At 43.1% G+C, this 18,648-nt stretch overlaps 2 protein-coding genes across 5 annotated transcripts in view; one reads left to right on the top strand and one right to left on the bottom strand.

The window, feature by feature from the left end:
* The window catches only part of LRRC9 (leucine rich repeat containing 9), a 59,950-nt gene extending 52,125 nt beyond the window's left edge, over positions 1-7,825 (bottom strand). For 3 of the 4 annotated variants that reach the window (XM_078858502.1, XM_078858499.1, XM_078858501.1), the window contains exons 1-6: positions 7,747-7,825; positions 6,180-6,312; positions 3,994-4,212; positions 2,743-2,883; positions 2,375-2,438; positions 2,000-2,070 (exon numbers count right to left, since the gene is read on the bottom strand). In XM_078858502.1, coding sequence (XP_078714628.1) covers positions 2,000-2,070; positions 2,375-2,438; positions 2,743-2,883; positions 3,994-4,212; positions 6,180-6,203 — 519 coding nt within the window. In that variant the 5' untranslated portion in view covers positions 6,204-6,312; positions 7,747-7,825. Of the gene's footprint in view, positions 1-1,999; positions 2,071-2,374; positions 2,439-2,742; positions 2,884-3,993; positions 4,213-6,179; positions 6,313-6,494; positions 6,649-7,746 lie in introns of those variants that run through there. The other variant, XM_078858500.1, reaches the window with a different exon arrangement.
* Positions 7,826-13,915: 6,090 nt separating this feature from the next.
* The window catches only part of LOC144933572 (uncharacterized), a 34,294-nt gene continuing 29,561 nt past the window's right edge, over positions 13,916-18,648 (top strand). The window contains exons 1-2 of the mRNA XM_078858497.1: positions 13,916-14,276; positions 14,436-14,632. Of these exons, the coding sequence (XP_078714623.1) occupies positions 14,452-14,632 (181 nt within the window). The 5' untranslated portion in view covers positions 13,916-14,276; positions 14,436-14,451. The remainder of the gene's footprint in view (positions 14,277-14,435; positions 14,633-18,648) is intronic.

Raw genomic sequence — 18,648 nt, 5'->3', positions numbered from 1 at the left:
TCAAGCTCAAGAAAGCATCAGCTGATGTTCAATTCTGCTGACAGTCCTAATCTAGTGGTGAAAATTCCTAATTTGTATGGTAAGGTCACTTTCTCAACATATTCTTGCTTAACACGTAGGCTATCGCAACCAATATTATTCATAATAAAGGTTTTTGGTTTATATCGCATAAGTATAAATGTATGTGTCGTAACCCTCCACCACCCTATTTAAGAGTACGTTTAACACTATTGTTGTATTTATATATGTTGAACTCCTTTCACACTATACATAGCCAACCGTGCTCATCGGATATGCGGGGGGAAGGACAACAAACCAAACACAAAAAACTGTTCTAAAGAAATGCATTTTCAATTATTGAGGTTAAAGTTAAGAAATAAGGGACTTTGGGCCATTCAATTTTCTCCCACATTCAAAAATAGTGAGAAATTGGCCGAACACCCAAATCAGGATCCTCCTAAGCAGGAGCCTTGAGCATCCGTTAAACATTATACTTGTGCTATTTATTCAGCTTCATGACCCTTTGTCAATCCACGGATGGAATGGCCTCCCACACTGTGTTGGTTGTTGGAGGTGTTCGACCGTACTTCTGTGTGGGCTAGCGAAGGGAAGGCCCAGGACTGGTTCAGATATCACTTGCCACGAACATTAGCTGTGACCTGGAATCGAACTCAGGTCTCCGGCTTCATGGCACTGTGCATTCACCACTGCACCACCAATCCACCCATTATTTTATTTATGGATGCTAATTCTGACCTAATTTCCCTGCTCGAATCCATGTTTCATGTTTCAGTTATCCTGTCTTTACTGTGTTATTTATCACACCATTAGTATGTACCATTTCGCCTTGTCCTGGCTCAGAAAAATCACCCAGTAGTACCCATGTATTTGGACACTTCATAATATCTAATTGATTTGCATTGTGTTTGTTGCCAAGAGTCTAAGAAGGTTGTTTTATATAAATAAATCACCCCAATATTTCATGAGAATAATAAAATAATTGACAGCCAGTCGAAAGCTGATTTAAACATATTTTCCACTTGCCAACGATATAAGTTGCCTTGCATATATATTCAGATGCACAACTCTCCGTTGTGGTTCTGTGTGTGTCTCCAAGGGCTGCTGTGCATGAATACTGCACTGACTGATATTTTTGTCCAATCATATCCCGCCTGCCTTATATTTCTTTTAAATTTACGAGTAAAAATCCAGGTCACAGACAACATCATCGCCAGGAGTACAGTGCTCTGCCAAGCTAAGCTTCAAAGAGAAGCCACTACTGTACAGCCATAAAATATTATTAAAGAGTCTCCCCCTTGCTCGCAGAAGTCATACATCCAGCCCATCTTGCCATTTTGCTCAGGTGCTATGGATGAACACTGAGAATGTTGCCAATATTAAACGTTTATTCAGAAAGGCTTTTTGTATGTAGTACTTGCAAATATGTTCTGCAAGGAAGTGTTGTTATAATTCGAATTTTCACCATTGATTTATTTTCTTGATTACCCAGAGAAAAAATTAGACTCAAGCCTATTTTTCAGGAGGGTCCTGATAAGTTTTCACATTTAGGCTCATGCTTACACGTGTTTCCCAATTAATTAATTTGCGAGTAATTTTTCAAATTTGGTCCATGACACCAGCACACAATGGCCTACTCTTCTTTGATATTACATCATGGGATCTTTAACGTCCACTCTGAAGCAAACGGCGTGTATTTTATAGTTGATATACTCACAGTATTAACCAGGGTGACCTGCCGATTTCAAACCACGAACCTCTGCAACAAGCGGTGAATGCTCTATCACTGTGCCATGTTCCCAATGATTACATAATATTACATCAAATACTGACTGTTATTTATTATAGAGAGACTAATTTGACAATAGTCTCCTGCAAGAGACTTGGGATAAAATATGAGGGAGGAACATTTTACAATACAAATTGTGGTTGTGTGATACACTAACTATAATTGCTGAATGCTCATTGCACACTGTGATACCTTGAAACTTGAGATTTTATTTCCAGACAGATTCAGTCTTTCCAGCTCAAGGTTTGAATCCAGTGAGTGCCCTTTGGAAACAAAAGAAATTGATTTTACACCAGTTTCTCTTCATCAGCAAACACCTCTATTCAATACAATGCACTACAACCAGTAGCATAAAAATTACATCGCCTGTTATTTTGTGATGAAACAAATAATACTGGCTGCAATATGGATTTATGGGTGGCCTTTACTGAATTCAGTGAGCCAGAATATAGCTCATCATATTGAATTCGAACAATGTAATATGTTTCATATCTTCTTTACAAATATATCTATAAAATATACTTAGGAGTTGGTTCAGCAAGTCAACACAATTATATATAAACTTACCAATGAATTCAATTTGATTATCTGCAAGATTTAATTCCTTCAAATGCTGCAGGCAATGAAGATTCTGAAAAACACATGTTTTAAATATTAGTTTTAGAATTCACAATTACTGCTTTACTGTACATAAATATTCTGGATCTGTTCTTTGACACAATGCAATGATACACTGCTGCGAGAGGTCTGAATGAATGTCTTCATCTCGTGACGTCACACTGATAGTTCCATTGAAATACAACTACGACAATAAAGCAAAAACAAAGTACGCCTCAAAGCCCCCTTCTAAAGGGATCACACGTATTCAAAGTATAAGTGGCCCAGGGACGGGTGTTTTCCACATGAGAATTAAGCCAACATGCTGAGGCTCCCACCTCGATGGCAGCAATGCAGTTGTTGTTGAGCCACAGCACCTCCAGGAGTGGCAGTGACTCCAGGCCCTCGATGCGGGCAATGTTATTGCTGTACAGGTAGAGCTTGCGCAGCTCTCGGCATGGTTCCAAGCCTTTTATCACCTGGGGGGAAACGAGTGAATAGATTCTACATAATAATAGCCTTCCACCTGTTTAGGTTTTCATGACGAGGTGTCACAACAAATAAAGTCTGGAACGGTAATAATGTGCGTCTCAAAGCGGAGCTAATCAACTGGGGATGTGTCATCGCAGGTTAGTTGTGCTAAGTGAGGAAAATATAGAAATGTAAATGGGGTCTGCAATGGCTAGCTGAGCTGTGGGAGTTGCTGGCCCTGCTGTTTATATTTACCATACTTCACATCCACTATACATTATGCAGGAATGTACTCTATAAATATTACACAAAGCACCATCATTGTTCATTGTACAATTCCTACCAGTGATATTTACGGGCTTATAGCAAGGCCACATGAGACAGGGAACTCTCTTACAGAAGTTTACAGGAAAGACCGAAGTACAGTGTTATGAGTTGTAAGATTGCAGTGATGGGCATCTGAGCCAATTTGGTCAAATTTTAATATAGATATGATGACTGGACATGACTTCATAACAAAAATAATCTATTCAAAGCATCTTCCTGCTGAAACGAGTAACAGGCTGCCACTCATCTCGTTTGGCGTAAATTCCACATTCCCGTGGTGGAGGTCTGGAAGAGCACTGTTAACAATCCATGAAGCCACTCATTGCAAAAAAGATGATAGGATGAGTTGACCTCTGAGATTTTAACTCGCTCCATTTTGATGATCAGTCAAGTGCTCCAACTGCAACACCATCCTAACAAATCTTTATCAGGATGTCGTGTTTGCATCACACACCGCAAGTTATTGCATACATGTCCATGCCAAGACAGGAATTCTGGTATTTTATGTTACTGACTTAGATGGGTAACCACCATTAATAATAGCTACAGGCTGAGGCGCTACACCGTGAGCTTCAAAACACAATTAATTGTTGTACTGTAAATATATGGTCACATGTCTATGCATTCTGCCTTCACCAACCCGGTGAAGTTTAGTCAAATAAGCCATGGTGTGGGCAGGCCCCCATCTGGCAGTATATTGACCTTAGGGCTGTCCATGTACAGAATAGTGCTTGATATGCACAATGCGGTGCCTTGCTGCCGTGGTTTTAGGGGGGGGGGGGGGGTCTCACTGTGACGTGCGACTCGGCGATCCAGAGCTCCCGCAGCAGCCGGCAGCCATGCAGACCCTCGATGTCCCGCACGTCCTGGTTGACCAGCGTGAGCACTGTCAGGTTTGGGAAGTTGGAGAGCCCCACCATGCGTGGGTATCCCGAGAAAAATATCTCGAGCCGTTCCACGCCAGGCCCCTCCTGTGCCAGCCGCTCATACGGCACACCGTTGCACGCGCACTGCCACGGGGGGTGAGGGGTGGCCAAGGGGACAGCACGCAGGACAACAGCATGCAAGGGATTTCATTAAAATGCTTGGGACCAGACTGCACCATGTACACTTGATTAGCCTACCAATAAAACAGTGTTAAACCGATGTTCATGAAACCATTTGACCACATACCCTTTTTCAAAAGTAACAATACCACTTTAACATGTTTAAGGAAAACAGTTTACACAATGTTTGCTGAGAAAATCAGTAAGCAGTAAAATGGTTTAAAAATCAGCCGCCTGGCAAGTATGAACCATGTCCAATAAGGGAAGGCATTTATACAGTTGTTTCAGAATGGTTATGAAAATTGAGTATTACATGCAATTATGAATCATTAAACCACAGGTTCACCAAATCCTGTCTTCCTGATAGAATGAGCAATGGGGCAAACACATGCCTGCTGGCGGCTCTGAGTCAGTGGGAGAAAGTCTAATTCGTATGGTAGGGTAATCTTCTTCATGAGGACTACTTGGACACAAAGTGGCATTTAGGTACTCATTTTATCAACACCAGAGATATTTTAGGCGTGTGATTCAAGTACATTAACCACAGGGCTAAATGACCAGATCATAATGAGGCCACAAAAAAACAACACCGCAAAACCTTTTATGCCAGCGACAGTTCTTTAATATGAAATGTAACTCATTGTACAGCCCCAATATAAAACAATACCATAGCTCCAGTTGAGAACATTCTGTTTCTATGTCAAGCTTATTATTCTCATCAATGTCAGTCACTGAAAAAAGTGTTGATTGAGTCTATTCTTGAATTTAGTTAAAATGGGTTAACATATTACTTTTTATAGTTCTAAGAATGTCTGCTTTATCATAGAAATTTTTTTATTTTGCATGAGATATTTAGTAATAGAGAATATATTATTACAAACATTGACCTTCATCAACAACTGCTTGATAAACATGAGAGTGGTTTCATTCAGAGTTTAATAATTCACAATTAGCACGGGAATTGAAGAGCAAGACTTTTTTTTATATCATGCAATCAATATCCTTTAATTGACCAGATGAGAGTCTGAGATTCAGCATAATTTTTCCAAGGCAGATAGGAAAAACTATAGAAAAACTATATCAGTCGCTATTCTTTTTTATTACTGTATCTGCATTTTCTTCAAATTGAATCATTTTCAATGACATTGCAGCTGTCACGATGACAACACCTCACTCAAGCTCAAACAAATGTTTAATAGTACCGTACTTGATTGGCAACCATGAGCCAGCACTTACAAAAAAAGTTATAATCTCTTTTAGGAGCCTGCCATTCAAAATAACAAACACTTTTGATTTTACATGTTATGCATTTTAGCATTTCCATCGGGTATGATGGGCTTAATATATAAAATTTAGTGTTGGAAGAAACCTACAGTCTACTTTGCAGCAACACTGCAATCCTTATAATCACAGCATTATATTAAAGTAAGTTCGTTCATTCGTTTCTCAATCCGCTTGTACTGGTGAGTCAGTAATATTAAAAAGCAAAGGATCAATATACATGAAAGAGAAACATACAATCGTCCGCAATGTTTTTCTTTGTCAGGATGTATTGATTCCTGGAGTTTATCAACTTATAAAGTACACTCAAGCTGCAAGTAAAAGTGGAATTCCTTATTCTGTTTACACACTTTTAAGACCCGCTGTGCTCTCAAGCTGAATTTTATGGTCCACACTCTATCAAGTAGCTGTTCCCCTCACTCTCATCGAAGGCAATCGAGCAGCCAATGCCCATGCAACCTGCTGGAGTTTGCTAGTTTTCAAAGCCAATGAAATAAAGTATTCTGCAAAAGCAATATCTCACTGATTTTCTCTGTGTCCAGGTTTTCCACCATTAATCCATTTCCATTAGCAGAGTAAAGCGCATTTCCATGTTCCTAAGATATGATTCTTATGCATATAGAAAGTAGCTTAAAAATAGAATACATTACCAGCTCCCTGATGGTGTCTTCCATTGCAGCGTAGTTCTGGATATCTGCTCACACGTGTGCTTGAGCTTCAGTAAAGCACATGGATGCAACAGCCGACAATTAAATTCCTCTATTCAACAGATAGCACGGACATCTGAGGAAAAAAATGTGGGGGAAATGTTGTAAGTACAGTACGGCCTCAATTGTACATAGGCTTCCTTTGCTTTGGTTAAGTGCATTGTTTCACGAGACACAACACTGATGCTAAAAACGACTTGTTCCGCATCAGCCTTAAAATAATACGTAATTAACACACGCAAAACGAATCGGTCTTACGGTTCAGGCGTTCCATGATAACACCATGACATCTACGATAGACTCCGCTACCCCTGACGCAATTACCTGCCTCAACCACCTCGATGTAAAATGATTGCCCTTGCTAGGCATCAACATTAGCCACACGAATTAAGAAGAATAAGAAGAGAGACACCCACGCATTGACGCTTTGTAACGCACTGGGGGTGACCTTTAGCGAAGTCACTAGAGCACTGTCAATCAGGAACTCAGTATCCTATTAATTAATAACGCTCGACGGTAACTTTGAAGTATTTTTTCTAAATCTCCCACGAAGCTGTAAACTCCTGCCCTTCCGTTAGCAATCAATGCATTCTCGTGATTGTAAGATGCACTCTTCCCTGCACTGTAGCGCAAACGTTTCACGTTCAAGTTAATTTATTAGGTAGAGCCCTGTGAGCCATTCGGCTCTTGAATCGGGTGCAACCGCTACAAACAAAAAACAAAATCATGAACAAGAAAACATATTAAAGTGACTATGTCACTAGGTGCAAACAGAAAATCCAAGAAAAGACAGCAAAATATTGCAGAAAAGCACCGTACAACCACGCTGTGTGCACAAATCCCAGTGGGATGCAATTCAAACAACAACAACTTAGATTAATACTCTTAGGTTGTTTTCGGTAAAGTCACGTAAAAAAACATAATAGAAATAATAATAGAAACACAATTTATAATAATTTTATTTATATATATTTTTTTATAATATTATAATATAAATAATAATAGAAATAACATTTATAATAAAATGTATAATAATTTTATTTCCATTATTATTTCTATTATTCTTAATTTTATTATTCATTTTTACCTACGTGACTTTACCGAAAAAAAACCTAAGCGTATGAATCCTTGCAGTCACGAAAGCTTCAAATCTAGAACTTAGATTAAGGCCCTCAGTCTCACTCCGTACTACAACACAAACATGGCCAAACCAAAAAACTTTTCGAAATCACCCAAATAAAGCCATGAAAGCAATGAAACAGTGATCATAGGAACTGTGACGGGACTTTCACAATAAACAACATAAATAACGTAAACAACATAAACAACATTTACCACCAAAACCCTGCAGCCATAGCTGGCTGCGTGAGTAGCGGCCGCTTCTCGCGTTCATAGCCGTCCTCTCGGGAGACGCATTCCGCCGAAGACTCTTTCGTAATCATCCACGCGTTGTTAAACAGCAACATACGTCAACAATAACAACAACAACAACAATAATCGAGGTGTTTACTTTGAATCGAGTGGTCGCCCACGCCGCGGTGGGCAACGGCGTCCTCGGTAACCAGGGCGCCATGTTGGTTGCTATGGACGACGTCATTCTGGGCGTCCCCCCCGGTTGCTATGGCAGCCGTGGCCTCCATCGGAGTTACCGTCTCGGCGTCACGTGCACAGGTGACGATGACGCGGATGTGATTGTGGGTCGTGACGGCAACGCTGTTTATCCCTTTGTGACGTCATTGCTAGTTACATTTGATTGCGGCGTGAAGCCTGAAATGGAAAACAAACATATATCAAAGGCGACGTTTCGGGCAATGGCCCTTGTTGATTTATACAGGCGCTATAAAGAAGGGCTATTGACTGAAACGTCGCCTATTATCGATGTTTTTTTGTTACGGCCGAAGAGTGTTATTTATAAATGTGTTGCGTTTTTGTTGTTAATTACTCATGCACCACTGCCAATGCAGTAGCAGCAGCACCAAATAGTTTGTTTATGGTGGGGAAAGGGGCATTTAGAGTCTTGAGTGTCACTTCAGTTGCATTGATTCGCAGTGCAATGGATAAAATAGAAAACTAACTGACAATACGTGTATGAAAGCATGGAGAGGTGCATACCCATGGATTAGAGAACATGCACAGTTCTGGGGCATAATTTTGACTGATTAAAACATTATTTGGCTCAGGCAGTACACGTGGCTTGGAGGGGTGATAGCCAATGGTGGAGGAGAAGAAAGGAGTGACAGCCAAAGGTGGAAAAACAAACCCAAGATGATGTCATCCCAGGAGATGGAGCGATTAAATCAGCTCGTGTGCGAGATGGATTGTTTCATTTCAAGCCTGTCAGAGTTTGCGACAGTTGGGGGAGGACTTCATCCAGCTGTAGGTATACCATGACTGGTGATGACGTTACAACCTGTTAAACGTTTGGCATAGCCAACCATGTTGTGAACAAACAATGCTGTCTGATTGATTGAGATGACACGTTTTACAATATTGCTGGGGAGCTTGAGGCAACCAGCAGCAAGGTCAATTTTAATTACAGTTCTTCTCCACGAGAGCAACGCCGTAACTATGATGGCTATTTTTAGCGTAAAATGGGTCAATTTGACCTCTAAGCAGGCAATTTTATAAATTTTTACACCTGCAAAATGGTGCTTCAGTCCGTGTATTACCTTCCCATATATTTCATACTGCATTTTAAATATGAAATACCATTCGCATATACTATCCAATAAATGTAAACTGCATTTAAAATTTGTTTTTTTCTTCTTCCTGAAATTGAAAGTTGTGTTTGCATTCTTGCCTTTACCACAGTAATGGGAACTTTCCACCACTGGCGCTGGGCTGACAACAGAAAAAAAACACTGTCCCATTGCTCATTTGAGCAGTGATATAACGATTGAGATTGTTGGTTATTCTTCATTGGCACCTCAGTCTACTCATCAGATTGTATTTTACCTGGCAGCCAACAGGTGATTGAGCGTGCCTTGGTTTATTGTGCTGATGTGATTCTACTCTAGCCTGGGTTGTGTGTATATGGGCAGCAATTTCTGTAAATTCCTTTAAAACAGACGTCCTCATCCTTCAACACCAGTGTATCAGTTTTTCAAGTCTGCCAAATAGTCCCACTTTTTCAAGTTTATGATATGTACTGGCGCAATTGTTAATTGTTACTTTGAACACTAAGAAAGCCGGACGGTTTGAGGTTCTGGGTGTGTTGTGACTGGGGTTGATTAATGCCAACGTTCACCTGGTTTCCTCCCATCGCCAGCAACCTATAAACTAAACTAAAACTAATTTGTATTTTAACAGTTAAGGCCCACTGAACTATATAGCTCTTTATCAAAAGCAAATCATAGCTCAACGAAGTGGCGTATGATGTGGAAATTTATAGTAGCCAAATAGTCGAAACGCATTTTTCTAAATGTGAAGGGAAAACTAGAGGACCTGGATAAAAAAAATCCACGCAACCACGGGGAGAACATGCAAACTCCAAATATACAGACGTCAGGGTTGGGGTCGAACCCCTGACCTCATGTATACCAGGCGAAGTAGTTAACATCTTGTCACCCAGCACTCTCTCTCTCTCTTCCTCATCAATCATTTCCAGTGGAAACAGACTTTGGTGGCACTTAGACTATAAAATCAAGACTTGGCTTGTTTGGTGACACTCGTGCCATGGTGATATACTGCATGGTGTGAGAATAAATTGTAAACACAACTGCCGGTTCATGCCAGGTCACACATGGGTCATGCACATAGATTTTATATACTGTATGTAATGTAGAACAATAACTCATACACGTGTAAATAAGCAGAGCTGGTTCTGTGCACCGCCAGGCTTGCGAGGAAAAATACAATTTGGTTTCATATCTACCAATGTTCATGATCCAATCTGCAGTTTGTACGACTCGCATTCAAAATGTCGTGAGTTCAAATCTGAGTCGGTAATTGACTTTAGCCCAATGTCACACATAATTTATCATGTTTATCCCTTTAGCAATTAATTTCTGAATAGGCACATAGATATGTGTAACATCATACCTACAGTAGTGTTATACTATTGAGGGCAAGTTCGCGAATGTGAAATCTGGACTATGGCATTAATGGCAATGTAATGGCTCACACTCGTATACAGAGCTAAAGTGTCCCTAAAAGGTACAGTATTTCTATTGCTTCGAATCACTGAGCACAGTTTCCATGCTTCATGTGTATTCAGCCCGTGGCATTTAAAGTATTCCTCAGTGGCCAGCTGGTATGCGTGCTATTAAAAATAAAGTACGGTCAGAAATTATTGCTCATGTTAAAAAAACGTGATAAGGGCAGGCCTGTGTTGTGCGCTAAACTATTTGATATGCTGTTGTAGCTTTTTACGTGCCATTACTCGTCGTAACTTTTCGACTGGCAGTTGTAAATATATTGTACGTGTGTTTGCATTTTTTGTATACACATGAAGGGCAAAGGTCGCCAGGCCTTTTGTTTGACAGCCACGCTGGGGCAGGCACCGTTTGCAATCCTCTTCAACAACAGCCATTTTTGGTTAAGAATGCTGTTTTAAAAAAAGAAGCCATATGGTGTGTAAGTGGAAGATCGTTACCGGTATTAAGTGTCCATTTTGGTGAACATTCAAAAATTTGAGACCATGAAAGGATTGCCTAGTGTCATTATAAATGAGTTGTCTATGCCATTGCTTTGTTGCTTATAATTTTGAGTATACGAGAGGGTGAGGTAGAAATGTAAAAATATATATTTACACTGTCCCGCAATCAAATCAGAGTCATAAGCCACAGTATCAATCTGATGCAACGTGAAATGTGGTGGTCCTTTTTCCCATTGCGGCCCTAAGCCCGCGGTAAAAATTCCACATTCCTATGGCGGGGGGGGGGTAAGCAGAAAGGGAGTTGAGTAACGTGAATAATGTACAGCATATACTGCATGCATTGGTACTGGTTATATCCCATTTGTACTACTGGCATCCATCCAGTCACAGGGGAATATTGTGTGTGCCAAAGCAATGAGCCAGCTCTACTGAGGCCGTGTGCCTGAATCACGATCGCTTCTCAAACATAAAGCCAACTGTTATTTTATTTAGTCAGTTTGATGGCTTCCGTTTGGTCATCAAGATTATTTAGGTACATAACGCATCCTTCAAATATGTTTAGCACTCAGTTTGGTTCAGCCCATACACAATATTTATACAGTATTCAGCTCAGCTATACATAAAACGACCTATCTGTAAGCACAGCTGAAATTAGCACTGCAAAGTGCAATATAGACCCTTAAAGAATGTGGGAGATTTGTGGTTTAAGATCGAGGTTGTTCCACAAGGAAACGTGTGGTTTTGGTGTGACACAATACACCGTTTTTGGTACAAACCGCTATCCAAGCGGGATTTACAGCATCCCTCCCAAACCAATTTTCATGCAGCTGCTGTTTTCAGCTGCAAACTCAGTTCTTTCACACTGCAGAATTAAACTTGGAACAAAAACGTTACAATTCTGCACTGTATTCTTTGCGATAAAGTATATCTGCTGCAACTCTGCAAAGGTGTAGTCTGGGATACTGTACTCCAGAGGTGTGGACTCGAGTCATGTGACTTGGACTCGAGTCAGACTCGAGTCATGAATTTGATGACTTGCGACTCGACTTGGACTTGCATAACAATGACTTTGTCCCACCTATGAGATGTGGACTCGAGTCATGTGACTTGGACTCGAGTCAGACTCGAGTCATGAATTTGATGACTTGCGACTCGACTTGGACTTGCATAACAATGACTTTGTCCCACCTCTGCTGTACTCACAGTACAGGCGTTTCACTTAACGCGCGTTCTTTCTAGAATTCGCGATAACGAGCACCAATTTGTTGACAAAGCGAGCAAATGTTCGTATAGCGAACATTTGGGAAAACGACGATCGTTTTAGCGAGTTTTTCGCTTAACGGGCAATTTTCGCAGAACGTATCTCGCTTGTTAAGTGAGACACGACTGTATTATATACTTTCATTTATCATTAAAAAAAAAACCTTTTTACAGCAACACATGGTGAGATGGATGTGGCTGGGAGCAGCGTTCCGGACCGGTCCTGCTGAGATGAATCACTGATTATATTATCAGTTACATTGGATGCGTATTTTAGCTTACACGATGACGTATTGGTACATTCCGATGTACCGAGTTAAGCTACATACATAATCGATTACTGTACAACAAAGCCCTTCGCGTCCCCTGTCCTTGCATTTATTTTTTTTCAACCAGACAATGAGTATGTTCTTGACGGGGAATGTGACGAGTTTGCTTTGAGAGAATGACCGTGCAAACTTCGGTGCAAGAATTTCCTGTAAACGTCTCCAGTGGCGTCAAATTCTACAGACTTGCCGTGTTGGTATGGCCACGCTGGCTGGCCTTGCTCGCCGGTGCAGACCTATATTTGGTTTCGGTCACGTCTCAGCGGGAATCTCCCTCCCCTACCTCATCCTTGACTTCACATCTCACGAGCATATGCCCGCGCACGTACAACGGGATTGTGAAAATTGTCTCTGGAATTCCGCGACACCTTGTGAAAACCACTACGAACTCTTGATGTTCGAATGACCTATCCGGCCCCGCATTGTGAAACAGTGGCTGACGCTGTCCCCGGTGATGTTGCGACGCGAGTTCGTTCATTGTAGACCTGTGTTGGGGGGGGGGGGAGGTTATTTACCCATCAACTTTTGTACAAGCGGTGGTTGTGGTGTGGGGGTGGCGATCCACTTCGCTGCATGTGCCAACCCATTAAATATCATTCGTGGTGCCACCCCTCCGAGCGTAATTGCCTTGCCCCACCCCCCAACTTCCCCTCGAGAATCCCACCTCAAACTCGCTCCCGGATGACGCGATGTGGCATTGCAGCTGGCTTGATGTTCTGCTGGAGGGGGGTGGGCGGTGGTTCTCGCGTGTCTCTCTCTGTGTGTGTGGCCTTCATAGGTGCTCGCGAACAGCACTTGGGGGCCGTCCATAAATGAGGGGGGGGTCAGACATTTGTGACGATGTGTGACGAGGGGGGGGGGGGTTAAGAAAGGTGACGTCACATCAAAATGCGCAACTTTAAATATAGATAGACAACACGTTCTACTTCATTGAATAGACTTTTTAATAAATGTGTTCTCATACAACATCAGAATGCAACGCCACATTAAATACGCACTACAATGACAATGGTTTATTTTGGTGGGGGGGGCGCAGAGCTTTGTGACGTCATTTTTGAGGGGGGGCTCTGACTTTTTTGTGACGCCGTGTGACGAAGAGGGGGGGGGGTAAAAAAAACCTCCAAAATCGCGTGACGTCATTTATGGACGGCCCCTAAGCACTTGCACCAAAAAAAGTCTGTTTAAGGCTTCAAGCGAGATCGTCGTCGTTTAAGCCCCACCTAGCCCCTGCAAACTCGTGTGCCGTGCCTGCCTTCACAGGTGCTCGCTAACACCACTTGCCACAAAAAGTCTGTCAATGCTATAGAGGAGGAGGAGGGGGGGTGGTGGGGGGGGGAAGCGTTGTCTTTGTGCGCAAATGCAGCCCTGCCTCGCCGCCTCCACGTCATCTATGCGCAAGAACCTCGCCCTTTTGCGGCACGAGTCGGGGCTGTTTGGGAGCGGTCGTTTAAGCAGAGCCCCGTAGTAGTATTACTACTACTACAGGCATTGTGTGTGTGTGTCTGAACCCACCTACCATAGCCAACCCCACCCCCCACACACCCAGCCCAGGCAATTGCAGACAAACTCGATGCAAAGGGATAATTGACGCCGTACAACCCGCAGCGCAGTGCGTGGTGACGTGAGCGTGTGCGGCATTCGCTACACTTACTACCCCCACCACGCTCAGCTGTGGGGCTGACGCCGAGCACATTGGAGACAGCTGTAGGCAGAGGGCAATTCGGTGCGTGGCAGTCAATTCCGCAGTCGGCAGTCGGTTTCGCTCAAGAGCGGCCGCAGTTATTTCCTGATCGGCTTCAGCAAGGAAGCGGGCAAGGGTGGCTGGCTGGCTGGTGGTGGTGGAGGAAAAGACTTGCTGTGGGTGGGATACAGTGTACACAAGAGGAAGGTCTAATTCATACACATTGGTTGCGGGGAGGGAGGGGGGGTTAACGCTGTGTTGAATATTTGTCGTGTGTGAAGGTGGTGGTGGTGGATAGAGAGTTGTGTGTTTTGTTGGCACGCACCAACTCTTAGGCTGGAGGCAACGACAATGGAGCAGCAGCAGAAGCAAGTCAGTAGGGAAGCTGTGGCCGATGTAGGCTTGGAGTCTGGACAACAACATCATCAGCAGCAGCAGGAGCAGCATCATCAGCAGCATCATCATCAGCAGCAGCAGAGCGAATGGGACTCCTTCGGTCCTGATTCTTGTGGCAGCGCGACTTTGCTTGGCCGTGAGTAGTTTCACAAGAGGCGACGCGTCTTAATGTTTTGGGGTGTAATGGCCATCGAATGGTCCTGTAAAAGGGTCTGCAGTATTTATGAAGAGTATATAAAACAATGCAACATGTCAAGTTGTGCGCTATTCATTGATCAGATACTTTTACTCTACTGTGTGTGTTTTTAAAAGGCAACATTTAAGCGGTGTGGATATAAGTGTTGAGAAACGTTGGTATTTGAGATGAGGTATAATGCGAACGAGAGGTAATGGATGGTATGGCAATAATAAGCTACAACATTGTAAAATCGAGTATCAAATCGAATTGATTCGGAGCTTAATACAACGCGAACCCAATACTTGACAACTTATTGCTGTTTGCTATCGTGAAAGAAAAAAAAACCTTAACATATTAAAAACCACACCGGCAAGTATGTTGTAACATTTTAAGAATAACGTGAATTGGGGAAATGAAAGCATAGAGTGGGCTAACGCGATTAGTCCTGGTGAAACAATGGCACCATTTGCTAGGTATGTGGGCACTTGAAAATCGGCACACATTTCCACTGCGCGAGGTTGTCCAGGCCCCGTCTGGGATTGAGAGTGGGACACATCGTTTTGCATTACGAGACGATGAATGTGCCCTTGAAGCGTGGCATTGAGGAATGAGAGGCTTTGATCAAACTGACCAGAATGCTTGCTGAACGGGTAAGGTTTAATATGAATTAATACGTCAGTGTCAACTGTTGATGATTATTATCTCTTAGATTCTTTGGAGTTGTGTTTATATTCCAAACCTGCATATTCAGATCTAGACTGTCTGTGTAACAATACAAATTCTACGGTGTTATTAAACTAAACTATTTTTTTATTTGACCAGGTAAGGCCCACTGAGCAGCATCACTCGCTTTCAGAAGCCACCTGGCCACAAATGATCGCTCAAAGAAGTGGCTTATCACGTGGAAATTGATCGCAGCCAAATACTCTCAAAGCATGTCTTTAAATGTGGAGGGGAAAACCGGAGGACCCGGAGAAATATCCACGAACATGCAAACTCCAATTACACAGGCGTCTAAATATATATTATTTACGTTTAGGCAGCGTTACCTCCGTTTATATTGCATGGCAGCAGGCACAGCAGATGCTATGGTGATGGTCACATTCCGAAATTACATCCTGTGTGTTTACCTTGGTTGTGGCCAGCCGGTCATTCATCAGCCCTGGTCAGCCCTGGTCGGGCGTGATGGGGATGTAATTGACTGTAGTATATGATGGTATGAGGTGGAATTTGATGGAATATGATGGAACGTGGTCTGGGTGTTGCATGATTTGAAGAGCAGAGATGGTTACGATCGACTGTTATGAGATGTGATGGTGGTGATGGGTTATTACAAATTGCAATGGGAAAATATGTTACGTGATGGATTATAAAGGTGGTGATGGTACATGGGTCGTGATGGAATGTGGAGTGATGGGGTGTAATATATGGTGGGGAGAGTGTTATGGTTGCGGAGATGTGATGGCATAAACAAGATGGTTGGTGATATGATGGGATAAGATTGTGAGCACACTTTGTGTGAAGAGTTATCCATGAGTAATATGTGGTGATGCGTGGTGGAATGAGATGGGATGTGGGCTGTCAGGTGATATTGTTTGCAGTGATGTTGTTTGAATAGAATAGCAGTGGAGTGGCAATCTGATTCTTTTATCCAGTATTAGGTGTTAGTGGTGTGATGTGGTCGGATGATTCGGGGATAAGATGAGGTGCAATGAAGTGTGAAGTGCTCTAATAGTTTCTGATTGTTGGCAAACCTTGCTGGATATTGATGGCAGGTGAATGGGTGAGATTCACACTAGGGAGCTGGGAGTAGCATAGATTTGTGGTCATTTTCGTGGCAGTTATGCGGATGTGAAAGGGAATGCAGTTGTGGTGGTGATGTAAATGAGAGTTGATGAGACGTAGGGAGCAGCATTTTGTTTGTAGCAGAACCAAATTATCTGGCCCAGTGGTGCTTTGGCAGAGCACTTCACCCACAATGAGAAGGTTTGGTGTTCAAATTGTGGCTGGTAGTCAACGAAGCCCATTATCGCCACCAACTTTGGCATCGGTAAAGTGAATGTCACGTCATTGTAAGTCAACAGTGGTTGTCTCTTGGTTTAAACTGGTTCCCACCACATAAATGCGCAATTTTCACCACTGGCTGCAGGCCGCCAACAGAGATGACCATTGCTCTGTGCTCGTATGCGGAGGGAAATGCTAGCTTGTTTACTTGAACAAGATTGTGGTGGCGAGACTTAGATGGTTTGGGCCATGTGCTGAGAAGAGACGAAAAGCATCGAGTTTCGAGATGTTGCCGGCGCTGGGCAGATGAGTAGAGAGAGAGAGACCGAGGGTGAAAAATAAGTTAATAATTCGGTGGGCTTTGCCAGATGGGATGGGGATGGTTTAGTTTTATCTGTATGTGTTTGGGTAATTTGTGTACCTTTCTTGTACTTTGCGCTCCTATCGTGTTTTTGTATTGTTGTAACATTTGTATCCACCCCGACTGGACGTCTGTGAAAAATAGCTTCATAGGTCATCGGAATCCTCCAGGCTAAATGAATATTCTGATTCTGCTCGATGTGGTGGCACGAAAAAAACCATTAGAGCACAGCCGTGCACATACAATAATTGGACTTCTTGGCAGAAGAACAACGGCAAGATGGTGGCCGCAATAGGCTAGATTAGATAGCCAGATTCACAGCTGTGGTGGGGAGGGAGTGGCACTCTATTGTGTTGGCGGTTAGTGCGGCCGTGGTGGTAGAGAATATGGTGGCGCTGTAGTTGATAGTGATGGGAGTGAGTGAGTAGGGTTTTCTTGATGGTCTCAAGGACAATACTTGCTGATCTCGTCAAGGAGCGTAAACCATCATGCAAACTCCGGTCACCCTCGCAGCAGATTTTGGCTAGCCATCGAACAAGGATTGGTTACACCATCGCGCGCTTTCAGATGTGCTTCTGGGACCGTCTGGAATGCTCTTCCTTCAGATATTAGGAAGCCACTGGAGCGATGCACTTTTAAGTCTAGATTGAAAACTAATTTATTTAGAACTGTTTTTGTGTTAGGTTTTGTTGCCCTCCCTCCTCCCCACGCACCTCCGTATTAGCACGGTTGGCAACGTAGGGTGCGAAAGAAGTTCAACGTGTGTGCATGCCATGCGTACGGAACGTGCGACACCAAACGCGTGGGACGTTTGAGCGCCCCCTGCTGGAGCCGGCGAGCTTCCAACACGACCTCGCCGCCACTGTTGTCATTGTCACGGCCAGGGGTGGTTTTTATTTATGACTGCTGCTGCCATGGCAGGCTCAAGTTGAGTCGGTCAATTCATTGTGGCCACGAAGATGACTTTTGTTGATTTTGGAAGTTCGGTGGAGCTTAAAAACGTGTCTGTGCAGCCCCTTTTGTGTCAGCCCACCTTTGCTTATATGGGGCACGTAACTTGAACCACACTGGTCAGTGTGAGGCGTCGGAGCCATCGTACGTGTAGTTCAACATCGGATGTTTGTGCTTTGGCCCGCTATTGACAAAAGATCCCGCAGTGACCCACAACGCCTGGTGGCCCGCCCATCGGAGCACTATCCAGGCTCAGCCCTGCTTGGCTCCGACATCGGGATGAGATCGGCCGCATTCCGTATGATTGGGTCAAAGGGCAAAATGATTGCTTTGAAAACAAGTAAACCAGGTGGGGATTTGCTGAGACGGTAGATGTGTGTACGGTACTGTGTTTCTTCCTAAAGGGGAGACAATCTAGAATGTAGAATAAACGGAGGCTTTCGTGACCAATATCATCCATAATACAGGTTTTTTTGGGTTAGATCGTGTAAATATATAAACGTGTCGTTAAACCGGAGGTTTTCTCCACAAATCTGGCTGTCGCCTGATGAAGCTAGTTGTAATTCCTGGCGAAACGTCATACTCAGTTTGTAAATGTTGTAGCTTTGCTCTCCAACACCGGTGTGCTGTACAATTGACGAATTGGCACGTTCTGTTT

Source organism: Lampetra fluviatilis, chromosome 7, assembly GCF_964198595.1.
Source record: "Lampetra fluviatilis chromosome 7, kcLamFluv1.1, whole genome shotgun sequence".
NCBI lineage: Eukaryota > Metazoa > Chordata > Hyperoartia > Petromyzontiformes > Petromyzontidae > Lampetra > Lampetra fluviatilis.
This window is presented reverse-complemented; position numbering and strand designations above follow the sequence as displayed.